General features: G+C 40.8%; 1 protein-coding gene across 1 annotated transcript in view; it reads left to right on the top strand.

The window, feature by feature from the left end:
* Positions 1-21919, top strand: part of arhgef28a (Rho guanine nucleotide exchange factor (GEF) 28a) — a 479393-nt gene that overhangs the window by 337036 nt on the left and 120438 nt on the right. The window contains exons 29-31 of the mRNA XM_043707577.1: positions 4250-4326; positions 8478-8656; positions 21796-21887. Coding sequence (XP_043563512.1) covers positions 4250-4326; positions 8478-8656; positions 21796-21887 — 348 coding nt within the window. The remainder of the gene's footprint in view (positions 1-4249; positions 4327-8477; positions 8657-21795; positions 21888-21919) is intronic.

Raw genomic sequence — 21919 nt, 5'->3', positions numbered from 1 at the left:
CTCTGCTTATTTCCTTCTTAGTAATCCTCTGTTGCTCTTTAAAAGCTTCCCAGTCCTCCGTTTTCCCACTTATCTTTGCTATGTTATATTTTTTCTCTTTTAACTTTATATGTTTCTTAACTTCCCTCGTTAGCCACGGCCGCCCATGCCTCGTCCTGGGATCTTTCTTCCTTTTAGGACTGAACTGATCCTGCAACTTCTGCATTATACCCAGAAATATCCGCCATTGTTCCTCCACGGTCATCCCTGCTAAGGTGTTGCACCATTGAACTTTGGCCAGCTCCTCCCTCATAGCTCTATAGTTCCCTTTATTCAACAGAAGTACTGTCACTTCCGAATGTACCCTCTCCCTCTCAAATTGCAGATTGAAGCTTAATGTATTATGGTCACTACTTCCCAATGGCTCCTTCACTTCGAGGTCTCTGACCAATTCTGGTTCGTTACACAATACCAGATCTAGAATTGCCTTCTCCCTGATTGGCTCCAGCACCAGCTGCTCTAAGAATCCATCTCTGAGGCACTCCACAAAGTCTCTTTCTTGAGATCCAATACCATCCTGATTCTCCCAATCTACTTGCATCTTAAAATCCCCCATAACAACTGTAGTAACATCTCTACGACAGGCGAATTTCAGCTCCTGATTCAACTTACATCCGACATCCAGACTACTATTTGGGGGCCTGTAGATGACTCCCAAGAGGGTCTTTTTACCCTTAGTATTTCACAGCTCTATCCACACTGACTGTACATCCCCTGAATATAGGTCCCCCCGCGCAAGGGACTGAATATCCTCCCTTACCAACAAGGCTACCCCACCCCCTCTGCCCGTCAGTCTGTCCTTACGATAGCACGTGTAGCCTTGAATATTCATTTCCCAGGCCCTGACCACTTGAAGCCACGTCTCAGTTATCCCCACAATATCGTATCTATTGTCCAGGTCTTGCTATATTTGAGCAAGGTCTGTCTGAGTACCTTAGGGGTCTTAAATGGTACTGGACATTGTGCAATCGTCATCAAACATCCTCACGTCCAACATTATGGTGAAGGAAGGTTATTGATGAAGCAGCTGTAGGTGGCTGGGCCACAGATACCATCCTGAGGAACTCCTGCAGAGACATCCTGAAGCTGAAATGACTAACCTTTAACAACCACAACCATCTACCTCAGCTTCCTGCAAAAGTGGACAAGTTCATATTTTTCCAAATGATATTCCTAATTTTTGCACATTCTCTTGATCTGTCAATGTCTTTTTGCTGACTCTGTGCCTCCTCTTGACAACTTTGTTTCTGGCCAATCTTGGTGCCTTCTGCAAATTTACCATGTGGCATTGGGTTCTCTCAGCTGAATCTTGAATCCACTAATGGGGATTGAATCTCAGCATGTTGGCACCAATATGATCTGCACCAACCATCCATCCAACTGAGCTAAGCACTACGTCTGCACCTGCCACCAACGCCTCTCCACTGCCACCACAACAACTTCCATTGCAATACGCACTTTCATACCTGTTATGAACCAGACCCCCCCATCCCCCACCCCCACCCCAAAACATGTCAGGGAGATAGCCTAGACCCAATTTGTTTTCTTAGTTTAAAGGCAAGTGCCAGGCATGGCATTCCAGATGTAATTCAATTGGTCGAGTTACCAGGCTTGAAGCAAAACATACTTTATTCATACACTATAGTTAAAATACACACAAAATAAAAATAAAAGAATTGGCTTAACTGTAACTCTATCAAAATACTTAACAAAGTAATAAACTACTCATTAATTGTTCTAATACAAAGATATCTCTAAGCACAACCTTGGCAAAGGCAAAGTCAGCAAAGTCAGATTGTCTCACATGCGATTCTAGCAGCTTGAAGAGAGCCCCAGCTTTTAGCTGTAACCGAGTGAGAGGAGAAAAAGCTTTCACATCCAACTTCAGGACCCCAGCAACTGCTGCTGAAAGCTAAACTGAAATCCTGGTTCTGTGGGAGCTTGACCCCACTCATTCAGGCTACTTCCATTGTTCCAATATTTAAAAAAAATGCCAAGGCCTCGCAAGCTGTTAACTTTATTGGCTTGAAGCAGACTGCTCAGTACCTCTTCCTCAATATCACTTCATTAAAAAAATACCAGGACCATATACACCTCTCAGAGCCATAGTACTGTCACAACTACCCCCTTAAAAAAAGAACCATCAATATACAAAGATGGCTTCACTTTTAAAAACCTTTAGTCTTACACTATTAGTACCCTACAATACATTTATATTACATTGACTCTAAGCATGTCTTTCCTGCCACCGAAGGCTTCCGTTTATGATCATCAAAGTCGCAACAATTACTCTGTCTCATCCTGCTATTTGTATAATTTTCAAATTGAATTACTGCAACAATAAGCTCCTTCTAAAAAGGATTTTTATTGTCCTTAAATTGTTCCGAAAACTTTAAGGGGTTATGATAAGTGTATGCAATTATTTCAGAAACATTATGGGTAATATAAATGTTGAAATACTGCAAGGCCAACACCAAACTCAAGGTCTCCTTCGCAATTGTGGAATATTTCTGTTGATGATTATTCAATTTTATGGAAAAATCCTCAATAGATCTTTCTATCTTCTTGACTTCTTGCAAGAGTACAGGCCTCACAAGGTGTTTATTTTATTGGCTTGAACAGACTACTTAATACTTCTGTCTCAATCTCTCTTCATAAAAAGAAACCAGGACAACATATACCTTTTATAGCCATAGTATCATCACAAGTCATATCATAATCTGGAGGTAAGGATTAGTAATCATCAAGGATCCAGTTTCTTTCTATCACATGGTTGACCAGGAAACATCCCCATTCTTACTGCATGCCATTGCCTTTTGTTGGAAATGTTTTGAATGCATGTCCCTTTGGTCATCATGTCCTGGAATGGAAGACAAGCTTCTAGCTCAGAGGGCAGGGACACAACTGACTGCACCACAAGATCTCCTGCAGCACTGCTTAGACTCAAAAGCTAACTTTATTTTCAGATTTGGAATGCATTTCTGAAACTTAAAACATTGCTACATGTGATAAATGCATGACTCCAAGCCTGAGATTATGCTTTTGTGTTGACATATTAAATTGGAAATTCAGAAGTTTGAAAATCAGACACAGTATTGCTCGTAGACAAAAGTTTTCTGAAGAAGTGACAAAGAGGGTTGATGAGGGCAGAGCAGTAGATGTGATCTATATGGACTTCAGTAAGGCGTTCGACAAGGTTCCCCATGGGAGACTGATTAGCAAGGTTACATCTCATGGAATACAGGGAGAACTAGCCATTTGGATACAGAACTGGCTCAAAGGTAGAAGACAGAGGGTGGTGGTGGAGGGTTGTTTTTCAGACTGGAGGCCTGTGACCAGTGGAGTGCCACAAGAATCAGTGCTGGGTCCACTACTTTTTACATAAATGATTTGGATGCGAGCGTCAGAGGGGCAGTTAGTAAGTTTGCAGATGACACCAAAATTGGAGGTGTAGTGGACAGCGAAGAGGGTTACCTCAGATTACAACAGGATCTTGACCAGATGGGCCAATGGGCTGAGAAGTGGCAGATGGAGTTTAATTCAGACAAATGCGAGGTGCTGCATTTTGGGAAAGCAAGTCTTAGCAGGAATTATACACTTAATGGTCAGGTCCTAGGGAGTGTTGCTGAACAAAGAGACCTTGGAGTGCAGGTTCATAGCTCCTTGAAAGTGGAGTCGCAGGTAGATGGGATAGTGAAGAGGGCGTTAGGTATGCTTTCCTTTATTAGTCAGAGTATTGAGTACAGGAGTTGGGAGGTCATGTTGCAACTGTTCAGGACATTGGTTAGGCCACTATTGGAATATTGCGTGCAATTCTGGTCTCCTTCCTATCGGAAAGATGTTGTGAAACATGAAAGGGTTCAGAAAAGATTTGGAAAGATATGAAAGAGACCTAAGGGGCAACTTTTTCACGCAGAGGGTGGTACGTGTATGGAATGAGCTGCCAGAGGATGTGGTGGAGGCTGGTACAATTGCAACATTTAAGAGGCATTTGGATGGGTATATGAATAGGAAGGGTTTGAAGGGATATGGGCCGGGTGCTGGCAGGTGGGAACTAGATTAGGTTGGGATATCTGGTCGGCATGGACGGGTTGGACTGAAGGGTCTGTTTCCATGCTGTACATCTCTATGACTCTATGACTCTAAGTGATTAATAGCACCAAAAGGTTACTGGAATTCTGTGTTTTAAGTAATCTTAATTCCATTTCAGATATTACAGCTCTGCTTCTTACTGATGTGCTGATTTTCCTGCAGGAAAAAGACCAAAAGTATACCTTTGCAACTGTGGTGAGTTCAAATTATTTTATCTTGAAAGTCTTTAAAATTGACTCACCATGTGGAAAGTTACAGTGAGAAATCAAGAGAACCTGTTTGGGAGTCTTTCCCCTCATTTTTCTAGTACAATGTAGTATGTCTGCATATTCAATATAACTTCTACTTCTAATACCATTAGTAGAGTTTGATAATGTGCTAATTTTTACAGCTTACTGTATTTCTGTATTGACTCGCACCATGGCACTACACTTGTGTGGCTCCTTTCCTATTAACTTGCCCACAGTCATGCATCTCTACAATAGTTTCACAGTTCTGCTGAAGCGAGGAAATGAAAACATTATACTGAGCATTCACCATACCATTCTCTCTGACTTTTTCACTATCAGTATGCTGCGTTTTGCTCACAGAAAGTAGAAGTGTAGGTTTTGGTTCCATTGGTATGTTAATAATATCCAGTAGTGATAGCTCTCTCCCATTTCTCTCATCTGGAACTATTTTGCTGATTGTCTGAGATCAATTTTCAGATGAACCATTATTTCTTTAACTGAAGGCTGGGAAGATAATAGCTGTGATTTTTAGTGTTTGCCATTAATCTATTTTTTCCACATTGACTCTATCTTTGCTTGGTCGTTTACTCAGCCTCAATAACTGTGGCAACTGCTTTGACCTTGAACCAAGCTTCAAACCCAGTATTTTGTGAAGAACCATGATTATATTATTCAATCCGTAAAATCTCAATTCATGTAGACTTTTCCACACAAATATTTCTTGGGGCCTCTGTCAGCTCCAGCATTAGTTCTGATGCTTTACTCACCGATCTTCTTCAGACCATAGGCTTTAAACTCTAACCTACATCATGTGGTACATTCACCTCGAATCATCGAGTCATAGAGATGTGCAGTATAGAAACAGACCTTTCAGTTCAACTCATCCACGCCAACCAGATATCCTAAATTAATCTAGTCCCATTTGTCAGCATTTGGCCCATATCTCTCCAAAACTTCGTATCTGATGCCTTTTCAATGTTGCAATTGTACCAGCCTCCACCACTTCCTTTGCCAGCTTATTCCATATATACACCACCCTCTGTGTGAAAAAGTTACCCCTTAGACCTCTTTTATATCTTTCCCCTCTCAACTTAAACCTATGCCCACTAGTTTTGGACTCCGCTACCCTGGGGAAAAGACCTTGGCTGTTCACACTATCTATGCCCCTTATGATTTTATGAACTCCTATAAGGTCACCCCTCAGTCTCTCAGAGAAAATAATCCCAACCTATTCAGCCCCTCCCCATAGCTCAAACACTCTAACCCTGGCAACATCCTTGCAAATCATTTCTGAACCCTTCCAAGTTTCACAATATTTTCCCTTTAGCAGGGAGACAAGAACTGAATGCAGTATCTCAACTGTGGCCTAACCAATGTCCTGTACAGCCACAACATGACCTCATGACTCTTATACTCAATACACTGAGCAATAAAGGCAGCATACCAAATGACTTCTTCACTGTGCTGTCGACCTGGGATTCCACTATGAACCTGCACTCCACGGTCCCTTTGTTTAGCAACACTCCTCAGGATCTTACCATTAAGTGTATAAGTTCTGCCCTGATTTGCCTTCCCAAAATGTAACACCTTACATTTGTCTAAATTAAACTCCATCTGCCACTCCTCAGTCCATCTGATCAAGATCCCGTTGTACTCTGTGGTTATCTTCTTGGCTGTCCACTCACCACCAATTTTGGTGTCACCTGCAAACTTACTAACCATACCTCCGATGTTCACATTCAAATCATTTATATACATCATGAAAAGCAGTGGACCTTGTGGCACATCATAGGTCACAAGCCTCCAGTCTGAAAAGCAACCGCCCACCACCACTCTCTGTCTCCTACCTTTCAGCCAGTTCTGTATCCAAATGGCTAGTTCTCCCTGTATTCTACATAGTCTAACCTTGCTAGCAATATAATTATCGGGTTATACAGCATGGAAGCAGACCCTTTGGTCCAACGTGTCCATGCCAACCAGATATCCTAAACTGATCTAATCCCATTTGCCAGCATTTGACCTATATCCCTCTAAACCCTTCCTATTCATGTACCCATCCATGTGCCTTTTAAATGTTGCAATTGTACCACCTCTACCACTTCCTCTGGCAGCTCATTCCATACTTGCACCACCCTCTGCATGAAACAGTTGCCCATCATGTCCCTTTTAAATTTTTCCCCTCTTATCTTAAACCCATGTCCTCTAGTTTTGGACTCCTCTACCCTGGGGAAAATATCTTGGCTATTGACCCTAGCCATTCCCCTCATGATTTTATAATTCTCTGTAAAGTCACCCCTCAGCCTCTGATACTCAAGGGAAAATGGCCCCAGCATATTCAGCCTCTCCCTGTCAACATTTTTGTAAATCTTTTCTGACCCTTTTCAAGTTTAACAACATCTTTGCTATAGCAGGGAGACCAGAATTATACACGCTACACAAAAGTGGCCTCACCTATATCCTGTATGGCCACAACATGACTTCCCAACTCATACACTCAATGCACTAACCAATGAAGGCAAGTGTGCCAAATACCTTCTTCATCACTCTGTCTACCTGCGATTTAACTTGCAAGGAACTATGCACCTGCAACCCAAGGTCTCTTTGTTTGACAACACTCCCCAGCACTCTACCTTTAACTGTATAAATCTTGCCCTGATTTGTCCTACCAAAATGCAACACCTCACATTTATCTAAATTAAACTCCATCTGCTACTTCTCAGCCCACTGCTCCATCTGATCCAGGGCCCCTTGAACTCTGAGATAACTTTGTTGGCTGTCTACTACACCTTCAATTTTGTGTTATCTATAAACATACTAACCACACCTCCCACATTCACATCCAAATCATTTATATAAATGATGAAAAGCAGTGGACCCAGCTCCAATCTTGCAGTGCAACACTGGTCACAGGTGTCCAGTCCAAGAAACAATTCTCCCCCATCCTCCTCTGATTCCTAGCTTCAAGCCAATTTTGTATCCAATTAGCTAACTCCCCTGCCTAACTTTGCTAACTAGTCTACCATGCAGAACCTTGTCGAACACCTTGTCACATCTTCAAAAAACTTAAAGGAGAAAGTGAGGTCTGCAGATGCTGGTGAGACATGATTTCCCATGCACAAAGCTATGCTGACTATCATTAATCAGTCCTTGCCTTTCCAAATGCATATAAACCCAGTCCCTTAGAATCCTTCCATCAATGTACCCACCACTGATGTCAGGCTCATTGGTCTATTGTTCTCTGGCTTTTCCTTACTGCCTTTCTTAAATAATGGCACCATGTTAGCTACCCTCCAGTCTTCTGGCACCTCACCCGTGGCTGTCCATTATGCAAATGTATTAGCAAGAATCCCAGCAATTCTTTCCTCGCTTCCCACAAAGTTCTGGGATATATCTCATCAGGTTCCATAGATTTATCTACCTTTTATGTATTTTAGGACATCTACAACCTCCTTTTCTGTGATGTGGACACCTTCAAGACATCACTAGTTATTTCACTACGTTTCTCTGTTAGGTTGTGGATTCAAATCCAAGTTCAGAGATTTGAATACAAATTTAGGTTGACAGTTTGGTGTGGTACACAGGGACTACTCTATTTTTGACAATATTACTTTACAAATAAGACAGTATATGTATGCCACATTCATTTTCTCAAGTGGATATAAAAAAAAGGCATTGTTTAATAAAGCGGAGTGGCGTTTTCCCTGACCAGTGTTTTTTCCTTAACCAATATCACAAAAACAGATACTCCTTTGATCATTATTTGTAGGCTTTAGACTTTTGTTTCTTGTGTACTCCCCCTTCGATGTTAGAGCTACCTGCTGCCTACATCCTGCTTTCAAGAGCTTACTCCCAAGTCCCCTCATCATTGCTCTTCTTTCAAAGACTTTCTTGCATTTGAATTTTTTTCTCTCTGATCTTTTCACCCAAATTAAATTGTGCAGTAAATGCAATTAGACATGTGATGTATTTTTAATCTTTGGAAATTAATAGCAAATTAAGTACAAATGTTTTACATTCTTTCATTTAAATTTGAAAGTACAAGAAATACATAAGACTAAATTATGTAGCATCATTGTTTTTGTTTATTTGCATGTCATTTTGTATTGTTCACATCAGGACCAGAAGCCTGCAGTTATCTTGCTGCAGAAATTAATTGTCCGAGAAGTAGCCAATGAAGAACGAGGAATGTTCTTAATTAGTGCTTCATCTGCTGGACCCGAAATGTATGAAATGCATACAAACTCAAAAGAGGATAGGAATAACTGGATGAGATTGATCCGCATGGCAGTAGAGAGGTACTGAAACACTGTTCCATTTCAGAAGCAATAACTGTGTTTAAAGAATGGAAATTACACAAAGGGATACTGTTTTGTTGTCACTAATTGTTTCTATTGTGAATGTTCTCATGTTTAATGCACATCATTTTATTCAGTTTATTTCTGTTACAAACGATGCAAACTGTACCTGGAATGATACTATTTACTTCAAGTAATGAATATGAGCAACAGTTAACAGAGATGCTAGATTTTTAAAAAATTTAAAATAGTAATTATTAAAAATTAGTTAGATGGAAAGATGCAGTCTCGAAAGTTGATGAGGAGCAAGTGCTCGTGCTGGTAGATATTTTCTCAGGTTCAACTGTATCAGTTGCTTCCTTTCGTGATCTGAACATCTCTCTTTGATGGTTGACACACACAAATTCTCTCAGTTTATTTATAAAATGAGATGGAATAATAACATTTGTTTATGACCTGGACCAGATATGCAATGTCTCTTGCATTTGGATTTCTTCATTTTCTGCAAACACAGGCCATCTGAATCCTTGATGTCACGAAGTTTGCTTTAAAGTGCTAAGCTGCTTTATTTTCTACCAATTAAACATACAGAGCAGAAATATAACTGGATTCATGTATTCTTACCAAAATAATTTGTCTTTGCATCTTAATAATAAGAATGATGAAAGTATTATGGTACCTCACTTCAGTAATTCATCTTAGAATTATTGATTGATATGATGCCAAAGGAGACCATTATGGTTGTGGTATTTTGGTGGTGCTAGCTCATCATTCCGATCTCCTGCTCTTTCAGAAATCCTGTAAATATTTTCTCAAGTGTAGTTTTGAACTTTCTTTCGAAAGTTACTGTTGAATTTGCTTCCACCACATTTTTAGACAGACCTTTCCAGAACATCATACTGTAATTTGCTGTGAAAAAGAATATCTCCTCTGATTCACCTCTGATTCATCTATGTCTTCTAATTACATTTTCTTCTGACTTACTCCAAGTTTAGTGAGTAAAAGGGAAGGCAAATAAAATGATGGCTTTTATTTCAAAGGAAATGCAGTATAAATATGGGGATGTTATGTGAAAACTATACAAGACACTAGTCAGATCACAATTGGAATACTGTGAACAATTTTGGACCCCTTGTCTAAGAAAAGATATCCTAGCATTGAAGGCATTCTGGAGAAGATTCACAAAGCTGATCCCAGGTATAGAAGGACTGTCTTATGAGAGTTGTGTGGGGGTAGACCTTTAGGGGATTTGCCAAATACAGAAAGGCTGTTTTCTCCTTGTGGGAATAACTAGAAGCAGAGGACATAATACCAGAAAATGGGGTCACCCAGACCATAGAGTCATGGAGTCATATAACACAGAACTTTTTGGCCCAAATCGTACATGCCAACCAGGTTACCTAAACTGAACTAGTCCCAGTTGCCTGCATTTGGTCCATATCCATCTGAATTGTTTCTATCCACATACCTGTCCAAATGTCTTTTAGCTATTGTAATTACATTTGCCTGTATCACTTCCGCTTGCAGCACATTCCATACACACAACACCCTCTGTGTGAAAAGATTCCCCCTCAGGTCCCTTTTAAATCTTTCTCCTCTCACCTTAAACTTATGCCCTATAATTTTGGACTCTCCTACCTTGGAGCAAAGAGCTTGGCTGTTCACCTTATCTCTGCTCATCATGATTTTGTAAACCTCTGTAATGTCAGCCCATAGCCTCCTATGCTCCAGGAAAAAAAGTCCCAGCCTCGCCTGATAACTCAAACTTTCCAGTTATGCTAACAACTTTGTAAATCTTCTTTGCACCCTTTCCAGTTTAATGACATCCTTCCAGTAGCAAGATGATCAGAACTCTAAATGTGGTTTCACCAATGCCCAGCTGTAACATGATGTCCCAAATCCCGTACTCAGTGCACTGACCAATGAAAGCAAGCATGCCTTCTTCACTATCCTGTCTACCTGTGACGCCAAAGCAACTAAACAACTGCACCCCTGGGTCTCTCTGTTTGACAACATACTCCAGGGCTCTATCATTAACTGTGTAAGTCCTACCCCTGGTTTGTCGTACCAAAATGTAACACCTCTTAATTATCTCAATTAAACTTCATCTGCCATTCCTTGGTTAATAAAGATTATTAATAAAGATTCTGTTGTACTCTTAGACAACCTTCTTTACTGTCCACTATACCACCTGTTTTGGTGTCATCTGAAAACTTACTCAGCATGCTTCCATAGTCTCATCCAAATCATTTATATAAATGATGTACAACAGTGTACCCAGCACCAATTCTTGCCACACACTGCTGGTCTCAGGCCTCCAGTCTGAACAGCAACCTTCCACCACCTCTATCTCCTACTGTCAAGGTAAATTTGTATCCAGTTGGCTACCTCTTCCTGGATCCCATGCGATCTAACAATGCAACCAGTCCATCATTTGGAACCTTGTTGAAGGCGTTACTAAATGCACAAAGCCATGCTGACTATCCCTAATCAGTCCTTGATTATGTGATGGTGATGCTCCTTTAACAAGGTTATGTTGTCCTTGGTTTTTTTTCCAAAGAGGTCATAAAGGCAGAGGTTTCTAGAAGTCTAGAAATATCTAGCTGAGAAGACCTTTAAGTGTTTCTTTTAAACACTTGTACAATGAAAGGGGAGTTCTCCCAGTTCAGGGTTTAGTTTGGTTTGGTTTTAGCAAGCTGTTTTGTTTGCAGCTGCTGGTCAGGTTTTAGCTGGGAATCCAGAAAAGCTGGTGGGGGTCCGACAAAGCAGTTCAATGCTGATCCTCTCTCTCTCTCTGACACCTATCCTGTAAGAACCTGTGTTTGAGTTTTGCCAAGGGGGTGTTTATGGGGATGTGGCAAGTATTTGGAACAGCATTATTAAGTTGTGATCGAGTTGATTGTTGAGGAAGAATTTATTCTCTTATGGAATTCTTTACCTCAGAGTGATGTGGAGCTGGGTCATTAACTATATTCAAGGCTGAGAAAGACAGATTTTTAGTTAGTAAGGGAATCAAGATTTGCAGGGAAAGTATAAGAAAGTGGAGTTGAGGATTATCAGACCGGCCATGATCTCATTGAATGGCGAGCAAATTTGGTGGGTGAATAGTCTACTGTAGACACCTCCTGAGTCAAATTATCTTTTTCAAACCCATTTATGATTTTGAGCACTCAAATCTCGAAACTTCCTGTATTTGCAGAAGAACAATGTCAGCTTTTAAAAAATCTCCACATAACCGAAGCCCCTCATCTCTGGTACTATTTCAGTAAATTTTTCATATCATGATGGTAATGTCATGAAGAGACGTTTCATCTTTCAAATAAGAGAATTTTATTATCCTGCCCTTGTGTATTATTAATGTTCCTTTCCAATTATATGCCAAAGCTGTGATCTTGTGTGGGTCTTGTTGGAATTAGACGCAATGCTAAAGCTTTACCGGCAATTGGAACTGAACACAATGCAGTCTTCCATGAACATCATTGTATTTAGATGTGAACTGTGTTAGAATACCCTGAGTTAGTAATACCATGGAAAGACATGATTTTTGTTGCTGTCTTTGTTGCTGCTGGTAGCTCTTGAAGTTTACTGAGGTAGACATGTGACAAACTAAGGCTTTAGTTACCTCTTTCAATAGAAAGTTGAACAAAACAACAGTTGTGATACCTGAAACAGATATGTTGAATAAAGATTGAAAACACTTGTGGCCTTCACTGCTGTTAGTAGTGATGATTGAGCATTCTTTGTGATCTTTGTAGACTTGATGATATAGATCATTGTTAAACAATGAACCTGTGTTGCTTGATATGCAGCCTGTCTGATGTGTGTCTGTTATCTGAGGTAACTTGGCTGCAAGGTTTTACCTTGTTTATCCCCAATACATTTTTAAAAAAATCCTGTGGTGGTGCAGTGTGTCACCTGGCATTGGCCACTGTTTGCAAGTTGTGTGCTAGAAAATTCTTATACTTATGGCTCTCGTTTCTGTGATTACTGTTTATTTCCCTGAGTGCACAGGAAGATTTCAAAATCCCCTTTGTTATGCTGACTACAGCCAGCTGTGACCAACAGTTCAGTGCTCCATTCTTTTGAATCCTTACTTTGTAAATCTGCACAAGGTTTTCATGAATGACTTGCAATAAGGATTTCACAAGGAAGAGGCTCGTTATTCTTCTTACTAATTTTCAAGAATTCATTTTTGTACAAGAAGAATCCACAGGGCAAGCCTGAATATGACCAATACTTCATTATCCTTGGTTCTCCCACTCCAGTGGCAATCTCGAATAGCACACCATTAATACTCTGCCCCTCAATGAACTCTTGGACCTGATTCTCCTTCTGAATAGGGGTATTCATTGAAGCTCTATTGTGCCAATATAGGCCAATCTTGTACCACCATAGAGATTCAAATTCTGACTCTTTTTAAAATAGTCTGCTCTCTGTCTTATTCTTATAAAAAAATCCATACTTGTGTAACTTGAGTATCTTTTAAATCCATGGCTACATTTTCCTGCTGCTCTAGGTTTGAACCAATTGCTTATATTTTCTTTTTTACCCTCTCCTGATTTCCCTCACTATTCTTTCCTTTCCTATCCTATCATTCGTTATGGCTCCTTTCATTTCTGCCCTTGTGGGTACTTTGCCCACTAATCCTTATACCATGCATTACTAAACCTCTGTTTTCCAATTCCCAAAGTTGAATCCACTTGATAAGCAGATATCTACTGTTGGTGTATCTCCTTGCATCTCTGCTGAGAGGCAATCAATGAATCCATGACTGCCAATTGAAAATTGTAACTTCAATTGTCTGATCCTCCCATTTTCATTCCGCAACTGGATGGAAGGGCCACTGACTAGCCTCATCAAGCTCCTCTCCATTGTATTCATCTCATGAAGCTCTGTTCCTATGAACTCTATCAGTAGATCAAAAATCAACATTCCTTTCCACGTTTTCCTCCAGAAATTTCCATTCACAAGCAGACAACCTCAGCCATCCACAATCAGGGACAAATGCATTTCCGTCATGGCTTTGATGAGACTTTGTTTATGAATGATGGTAATTGCCCATTTCTGAAGTGTCCTCACCCAATTCTAATTTCAGCTACCTGCAAACTGCAGCATTCAGGTCTGATCTCATGGCCTCACATATGATCTATTCCTTTGAGCAAGTGTCTATCTGAATTGATCTTTCTCTCATTTCTCCCTCAGAAAGATCTATTTCTAATGCTCCCTGAAAGCCTTATGCCATGTTGGTTACTGAGGTATCCTCCTTCCTTTCCCCTCTCAGCCTGTGCATTGAATGTCTCTATTTTCTCAATGATTTTCAACTCTATTTTGCTGCTTTATCTTATGTTTTATGATTTCATTTTCCTCTCTAAAACCACCCTTCAATTAAGCGCTCACCTGATTACCTTCCATCATTCTATTTTCCATGCAGACTCTACTCCCTTTGTCTTCATTGTTGACTGAGTGGTCTCAAGCCATCTCGTTATTCTGTTCTTCACTCATATCTCCCTACCTTTTGTCATTCCTGTTTGTTCATCCATCCCTAGAGAAAGAAATTCTCCCAAGTTGCTTAAAACTTTCAAACAATTGTGCTGTTCTTAATCATTGACCCTGCATTCGTCATGGTACTTCTGCAGCCATCATTGCTCGGTTTGTCTCTTTAACCAAGTTGTTCCTTGTCACTCTCTCTATCTTGGTCATTTCTTCTGTAAGATTCCCATTTTCGTTCTTAAGTCTGAAGTTGACAGATATGATTGTGTTTGGTATGCCCATCAATGATGAAACCTGTCAAACTTATGTGCTTCCCTCTGCTAAGAATGAGACAGGATCAGGTTCAAGAGAAAAGCTAATCCTTGCCTCCTTTCCTCTTTATATCTGCTCTATAAATGGGAGTTATTATTGATCACACTTAAGACATATGCATTAGAACAACTTAAGATTAGCTGATAAATTGACAGCACCAGATAAAAAAAATACACATCCATCTGTGTGGCGTACCACTTTCGAAATCCATTAGTTGCTTTAAGTATTTTACTCTTCAATTCTACTTCCTTTGATGCCCTTTGTCCAAATGCATGTCAGAGTACTGAATGAGTTTTGTTTTGATGCAGTCATCTCTACATACAGCAAATCTGAAGGAACTAAAGAATAGGCAGTCGCCTTCTTATTTTGACCACAGCTCCAAAACATCTACAGGCATAAGCTTGCCAATCTTAGACTCGGTGGAGTATCTTCATTGTGATTCTAGTCAGTTGACATCTTGCATGTCCAATTAATGTTTTATATTTTGCATTACTACATTTGTGTTATTCTTAAAAAGAATGTCTTGTGTTTGACAGATCAGCAAATAAAAGCATGTGAATTGTTTTCGAAATAGCTTTTTTTTGTATCTGACTCTCTGCAGCCTATTTTCAGAGAATTCATCATATTGATTAATTATAGTTCAGAGCTATTGGGTCCCAACAAAGCAGAAATAATTTTTTAGCAGCGGAAAGCTGGTGATGAATCAGAGCAGTAACAAATGAAGTTCCTTTTGTACAGTGACTTCCTATATGGTATGGAGGAGGCAAATTTTTAGATTTGCCAAAGAGCTCAAACTGAATGACTAGATATTAGAAATGTTTGCTAAAATAACTACAAATTAATTCAGAAACCATTATAAAGTTTTCATTGACTTTTATTAACCTTTGGGATTAGTAGTGCATTGTTCTAATAAGGGTTCTGCTGAATTTCCCAGTGAAGCAAACTGGGGGATAGGTTTGGTTCCTCTGCTGAAGCCAGGAATGGTGGTGAGAGCTGAAACAACAGTATCTCCAGCTGGTGTGCCAGTTCCCTGATTCCATCCCACCTCTGAGCCATCTCTGTGACAGGGAAGGGCACAGCAGGGTTACCCACCTATGAGCAGCGTAACCCATGCTACTCCTCAAGAACATATGGATGCTAATTACAAAGGCCAACCAGGATTTTTCACTCAGCCTCTAAGCCACTGCAGGCAGTGGGTATCAGTTTTATTACCTGGTGGTGACCTCCTGGAAACAGAAAGTGGGACCAACTCTCCAGCAGTTGAGCAGTTTTCCATCCTTGGCTATGTTCAGCAGTAGCCACAGGCAAGGTTATGGAGAGGGGTGACATGGCCGTATGTTCCATTTTTAATTAAACTTTAAAGGAGTTGGAGAGAGGGCCCCTCCGTCTTAAAATGCTTTCTCCCTTAATTATACTGACTTACAGCTTTCAATCTATAGAGGGAACTTGGAGGTAACGGTGTTCCCATGTATCTGTTCTTGTCCTTCTGGATGGTACTGATTGTGGGTTTTTGAAGGTGCTGCCTGAGGATTCTTGGTTCATTTCTGTATTGCTTCATACATGTGGAACATATTCTTGCCAATGAGTGTTGGTGGTGGAGGGAGTGATGTAGTACCAGTCAAGTGGGCTGCTTTCCTGGATGGTGTCAAGCTTCTTGAGTATTGTTCAAGCTGCACTCATGCAGGCAAGTGGGGAGTATTCCATCACACTCCTGATGCAAATGGTGAACAAGCTTTGGGGAGTCACGTGGTGAGTTATTCACTACAGCTTTCCTCGAGTTTAACCTGCTTTTATAGCCACTGCATTTATAGGGATAATAGGAGTTCATATTCTTTCAATGCTAACCACCAAGATGTTGATGGTGAGAGGTTGGCAACAATAAAGCCTTTGATATTGTCCAGATCTTGCTGCATTTTGACATAGCCATCTTCAGCACCTGAGGAGTCTTGAATGGCGCAATCATCAGTGAACATCCCCACTTCTGACTTTATGATGGATGAATCGTCATTGATGAAGCATCTAGAGATGGTTGGGCCTAGAACACTACAGACATGCCTTCAAGCTGAGATGACTGACTTCCAAAAACCACTTGCCTTCATTTGTGCAAGGTATGACTCCAACCAGTGGAGTAGTCTTCCCTTGATGCACCATTGACTGCAATTTTGCCAGTGCTCCTCGATGATACTTGGTTAAGTGGGGTCTAGGTGTCAAGGTTTGTCACTCTTATCCCCCCTTTGCAGTTCAGCTCTTTTAATCCATGTTTGAACAAAAACCATAAATGAGACCTGGAACAGTATGGCCTGGCAAAATTCAAAATGAGAAGCTGTGAGCAGGTTATTACAAGACAATTGCTGCTTTATATTATAGTTGATGGTGCCTTCTATCACTTTCATGATAACTGAGAATAGACTGATGTGTGATAATTGACTGAGTTGAATTTGTCCTACATTTTGTATAAAGTTCACGTATAGGCAATTTTCCACATTACTTGGGAGATGCCAGTGTTGTAACTGTATTGGAACACCTTGGTTGGGAGTGGGGAGGGTGCAGCAAGTTCTGGAATAGTCTTCAATACTATTACCAGATTGTTGTCCGAGCTTATAGTCTTTACACTGCCTTTAGCCATTTCTTGATATATTATGGAGTGAACCAAATCATCTGAAGACTAGCATCTGTGCTGCTAGGAAACTTTGGAGGAGGTTGAGATGGAGCATCCTTGCTTATCAATGCTTCCCCCAAGCATTAAGAAGGAATGCTTAATGCAAAATGGAGGAGTACTGATGCCTCAACCAAGGGGTGGGGTGGTACATGATATTCAGCAGAAGCTTTTCTTGACCCTGTTTGAGCTGAAGCCATAAGAACTGATGGAGTCCTGAAAGGCTCCCAGGGCAACTTGTTCCCAATTGTATTTCACTGTGATAACCCCACCACTGGGTCTGTTCTTTGGTGAGGTAGGACTTACTAGAAATGATGATGGTGTTCTCTATCAGGTATGTGTCTGTGCATCCGGTTGTTGTCTGTGAGACCTCTCACCCAACTAGTCCCCAGATGTAAGCAAGGAGGACCTTGCAGGGTTGAAAGGACTGAGTTTGTCAAAGTCATTTATGATGCCCATGTCAATGCCATGTGCTCCGTCTGGTTTGATGGCATTCTAGAGGTTTCTTGGTCACTTTCAGAGAATAGTTAATAGTCAATCACTTTGCTGTGGGTCTGGATCACTTGTTACCAAGAATAAGAAGGTGGTTTGTTTGTGGAATGAACTGCCAAAGGAAGTGGAAAACACAGATTCAGTTACAATATTTAAAATACATTTTGTCAGGTGCATGATCAGGAAAGATCTAGAGGGTTATGGGCCAAAATCAGGAAAGTGAGACCAGTTTACCGAAGGATCTATTTCCGTGCCGTATTACTCTTTGACGTCTATGACATATAATGGAGATGTCTGGCATCCTGTCTTGTATGTAACAGTCCTGTGGACTGGCAACTGTGCAAAGCATAAATTACACTCATAAGAACAAGAAACATTGAGTGGACAAGGGTACATGCCATGGCAGAATGCAGTACATAATCCCTCCCTAATTGAGCTACCTATGGGCATTAGCTTCCTGCAGCCATCTCTGTTCAGCTGTTTATCAATTGGGATGGCCTCTTTTGTGATGCTGAGGGAAAAGAACTTCCACTGTTTCCTGGACAGCCTTCAGGAGAACCTCCCCTGGTGGTGCCACTAAAGCATGACACATTATTTGTGTGGTCTTTGAAATCTACAGGGGTGGATGTGGTTATGAACAGGGGTTGAGTGATGTTCTGGGTTGCACAGAGTATAGTGCTGTCCTCTTGGAGACCAGAAGGTCCCAGCAGGGACCAGAATCTCCAGCCTCCCTGACCAAAACATTTGACATTTTATCTGTGCATGCAGATGAAATGGGCTAAGAAGAACATAATAGCATGAGAAAACGTAATCCCACCACTCCTCTTTTAGACACAAAATACAAGATTCCACTGCAGCATGATTACCTTCCCCCAAGCCTGGAAACAGTTAGAGTTCTGTTTCCTCTCTGCAAAAAGATAACACTGTTGAGGAAGTCAGCCCTGATGTGGTGCTAATCCTATAATCATTCTTGAGAATTATCTGGTGACACCTGCTGGTAAATGCACTTTGTACGAGAACTGCACAGTGAAGATTTGTTAGACAAACCTTTTTGCATATAATCACACAAGTGTATTTTTTCCCCTGATTTTGAAAAGGAAAAAATTCTCGAACTAATTATCAGCTCATTAAAGTGTTCCTTCCCTGACAAACAAATTCTGGTCGGGACTCAAAACGGGCGATTCTGGTCCAGATGTACGACATTACCACTGAACCACTAAACTTCTTGTGTAACATATTTAACAGATCATAAGATTTTAAAAGGAAACATTTGGTCATAACCTGCAGATGATAAGATCTATGCCAATTTTAGACAACATTTCAATGCATCCTTCAATGGCCCAGTCAAAACAGTAATCAGTATTTTGAAAAACATCATATGATACCAAGCTATCTAGTTGTGCTTTGTAACTAAAATGTTGGATTTTTTTCTACTCGTTTGTGGGTGATGTTAGTAATGTTCTCACTACATATCTTTTCTGCTGACAGGCTTCTGATGTTTGTGTACAATAGCTTTTCCAAAACTGAAAGTCAGTGCTGGGAATAGTGTTAATATGCCGAACAGCGTGTGCAGAACCCGCTGCACAGCTGAGAAAGAATGTTCGTCCCCAGTTAGGCCAATAATTAGTGTGCAATCTCAATTGCCCTTGAGAAAGTGGTGGTAAGCTGCCTTTTTGAACTGCTACTGCCCTTTAATGTAGGTACACCCGTTAGGAAGGGATCCCCACAATCTTGACCCAGTGACACAGAAGGAATGGTGATATAGCCCAAAGTCAGGAAGGCATGGGACTTGGAAGGGAACGTGAAGGTTGTGCTTCTCTCATATCTGCTTCCATTGTTCTTCTAGATGGTAGAGGCTACAAGTTTGGAAGGTGTTTTTGAAGGAGCCTCGGTGAAGTGTTGCAGTACATCTTTTACATGGCACATCATGCTGCCAGTGCACATCGATGTTGGAGCGTGTCGTGTTATATTTCAAAGCTAATATACAGTATCCATTCTCATTATATCATCACTGTGTCATATTTTGTGAGCTGAACTGAGGGCACTTGAGGAATAGTATGCTAATAAAACACATGCTACTATTTGTAAGGTAGTTTCGCCCATCATAAAAGTGCTGTGACTGGGAAACTAACATGGCAGATGGAGTTTAATTCAGATAAATGTGAGGTGCTGCATTTTGGGAAAGCAAATCTTAGCAGGACTTATAGATGTAATGGTAAGGTCCTAGGGAGTGTTGCTGAACAAAGAGACCTTGGAGTGCAGGTTCATAACTCCGGGGTGACCTTAAAGAGGTTTATAAAATCATGAGGAGCATGGATAGGATAAATAGACAAAGTCTTTTCCGTGGGGTGGGGGCATTCAGAACTAGAGAGCATAGGTTTAGAGTGAGAGGGGAAAGACATAAAAAAGACCGAAGGGGCAACCTTTTCAAGCAGAGGGTGGTATGTGTATGGAATGAGCTGCCAGATGAAGTGATGTAGGCTGGTACAATTGCAACATTTAAAAGGCATCTGGATAGGTATATGAATAGGAAGGGTTTGGAGGGATATGGGCCGGGTGCAGGCAGGTGGGACTAGATTGGGTTGGGATATCTGGACGGCATGGATGAGTTGGACCGAAGGGTCTGTTTCCGTGCTGCACATCTCTACGACTCTGTGTAATAATACCCTGCTGACTGAAAAATTGTCAAATCAGAGAGATTGAATGTTGAATGTATTAGACAGGTTTTGAATCAAGCAGGTTGCTTTGTCGTGGATGATGTTGAGCTGCTTGAGTGTGGTTGTACTCATCCAGCCAAGTAGAGATTATCCTGTTACACTCCTGACAGTCTTTGAGAATTCAGAAAGTGTGTTACTTTCTGAATCCCCAGAATCCCCAGCTTCTGACTTACTTTTGTTGCCACGATAGTTAGATATCAACATCACTATCTCAGGCTTGCTGCAGTGCTCCAGTGAAGCTCAGTACCAGCTGGAAGAACAGCAATTCATTTTTCACCTAGGGACTCAGCAGCCTTCCAGACTCAATATACAGTTCAGTAACTTTAGGGCTTGAGCTTTCCCGTGTTCTTACCCCAACCTCCACTACCAGGCCTTGTTATCACATAACATATTACATATCATTGTTATTAGCCACGAACACTCCCCATTAACAGCTATTCACCCTCCTGGCCAGATTGTTATCTACTCCTATGTCTGTTTAACTGTTCTCTCTATTTGGGCTCTATCCCCACCGATCATTTACTCCTTATCCCCCCACCCCCCCCATCTTCTGCATATAAACCAACATTTTCCCCACTAACATGGTGGAGATGCAGATGATACGAAGATAGGTGGAGTTCTATGTTCTATGTTCTATGTTCTATGTTCTATGTTCTATGTTCTATGTTCTATGTTCTATGTTCTATGTTCTATGTTCTATGTTCTATGTTCTATGTAACATCAGTTCTGATGAAGGGTCATTCAACCTGAAACGTTAACTCTGATTTCTCTCCACCAGCAATTTACTTTTTTGACTAAGATATCTAGTCCAGTTCAGTTCTGGTAAACAGTAACCCTCAGGATATTGATAGTGCAGAATTCAGTGATGGCAATGCCATTGGATGTCATGGGGCAGTGATTGTATTGTCTTGTTGGAGATGGTCATTACTTAGCACTTGTGTGGCACAAAGTTTGCTTGCCATTTATCAATGCAAGCCTGAATTTTGCTGCATATGTACCCAGACCGCTTACTATCTGAGCAGTTGTGAATGGTGTTGAAAATTGTGCAATCATCAGTAAACATATCACTTCCAAACTTGTGATGGAGGGTAAACTGAAACAGCGAAGGATCATTGGACCTAGGACATTACCTTGAGGAACACCTGCAGTAATGTCCTGTGACCGAGATGATGAGCCTCCAACAACAACCATCTAACTATCTTCCTCTATACTAGGTTTGACTCAAATCAGTGGAGTATTTTCCTTCTGATGAAGATCAACCAGATGAGAATTGCAGATTTTCCATTTTAAATGATGAAAGTGAATCAGATGTGTTTTTGCCACAATTGACAATAGTTTCACAGTCACCATTAGACTAATTTATAACTCCTGGATTACTAGCCAGTGACAATAATACTATGGCACTGTCCGTATCCCCTGCTGCCATATAATTTTTAACAGATCTTTTGTATTGCTTATTACTATTGTTAAAGCTGTCCTGAGGAGGAGGAAGAACGTTTAAGTGAATATGAAGAGGACAAGCGTATTGCTGAGGCAAGAGCTGCCAGGACCCGGAAATTCCAAGGTACGTGCTTATGAAAGAGGCTGTTCATTGTT

This window comes from Chiloscyllium plagiosum, chromosome 2, assembly GCF_004010195.1.
Source record: "Chiloscyllium plagiosum isolate BGI_BamShark_2017 chromosome 2, ASM401019v2, whole genome shotgun sequence".
Taxonomy (NCBI): domain Eukaryota; kingdom Metazoa; phylum Chordata; class Chondrichthyes; order Orectolobiformes; family Hemiscylliidae; genus Chiloscyllium; species Chiloscyllium plagiosum.
This window is presented reverse-complemented; position numbering and strand designations above follow the sequence as displayed.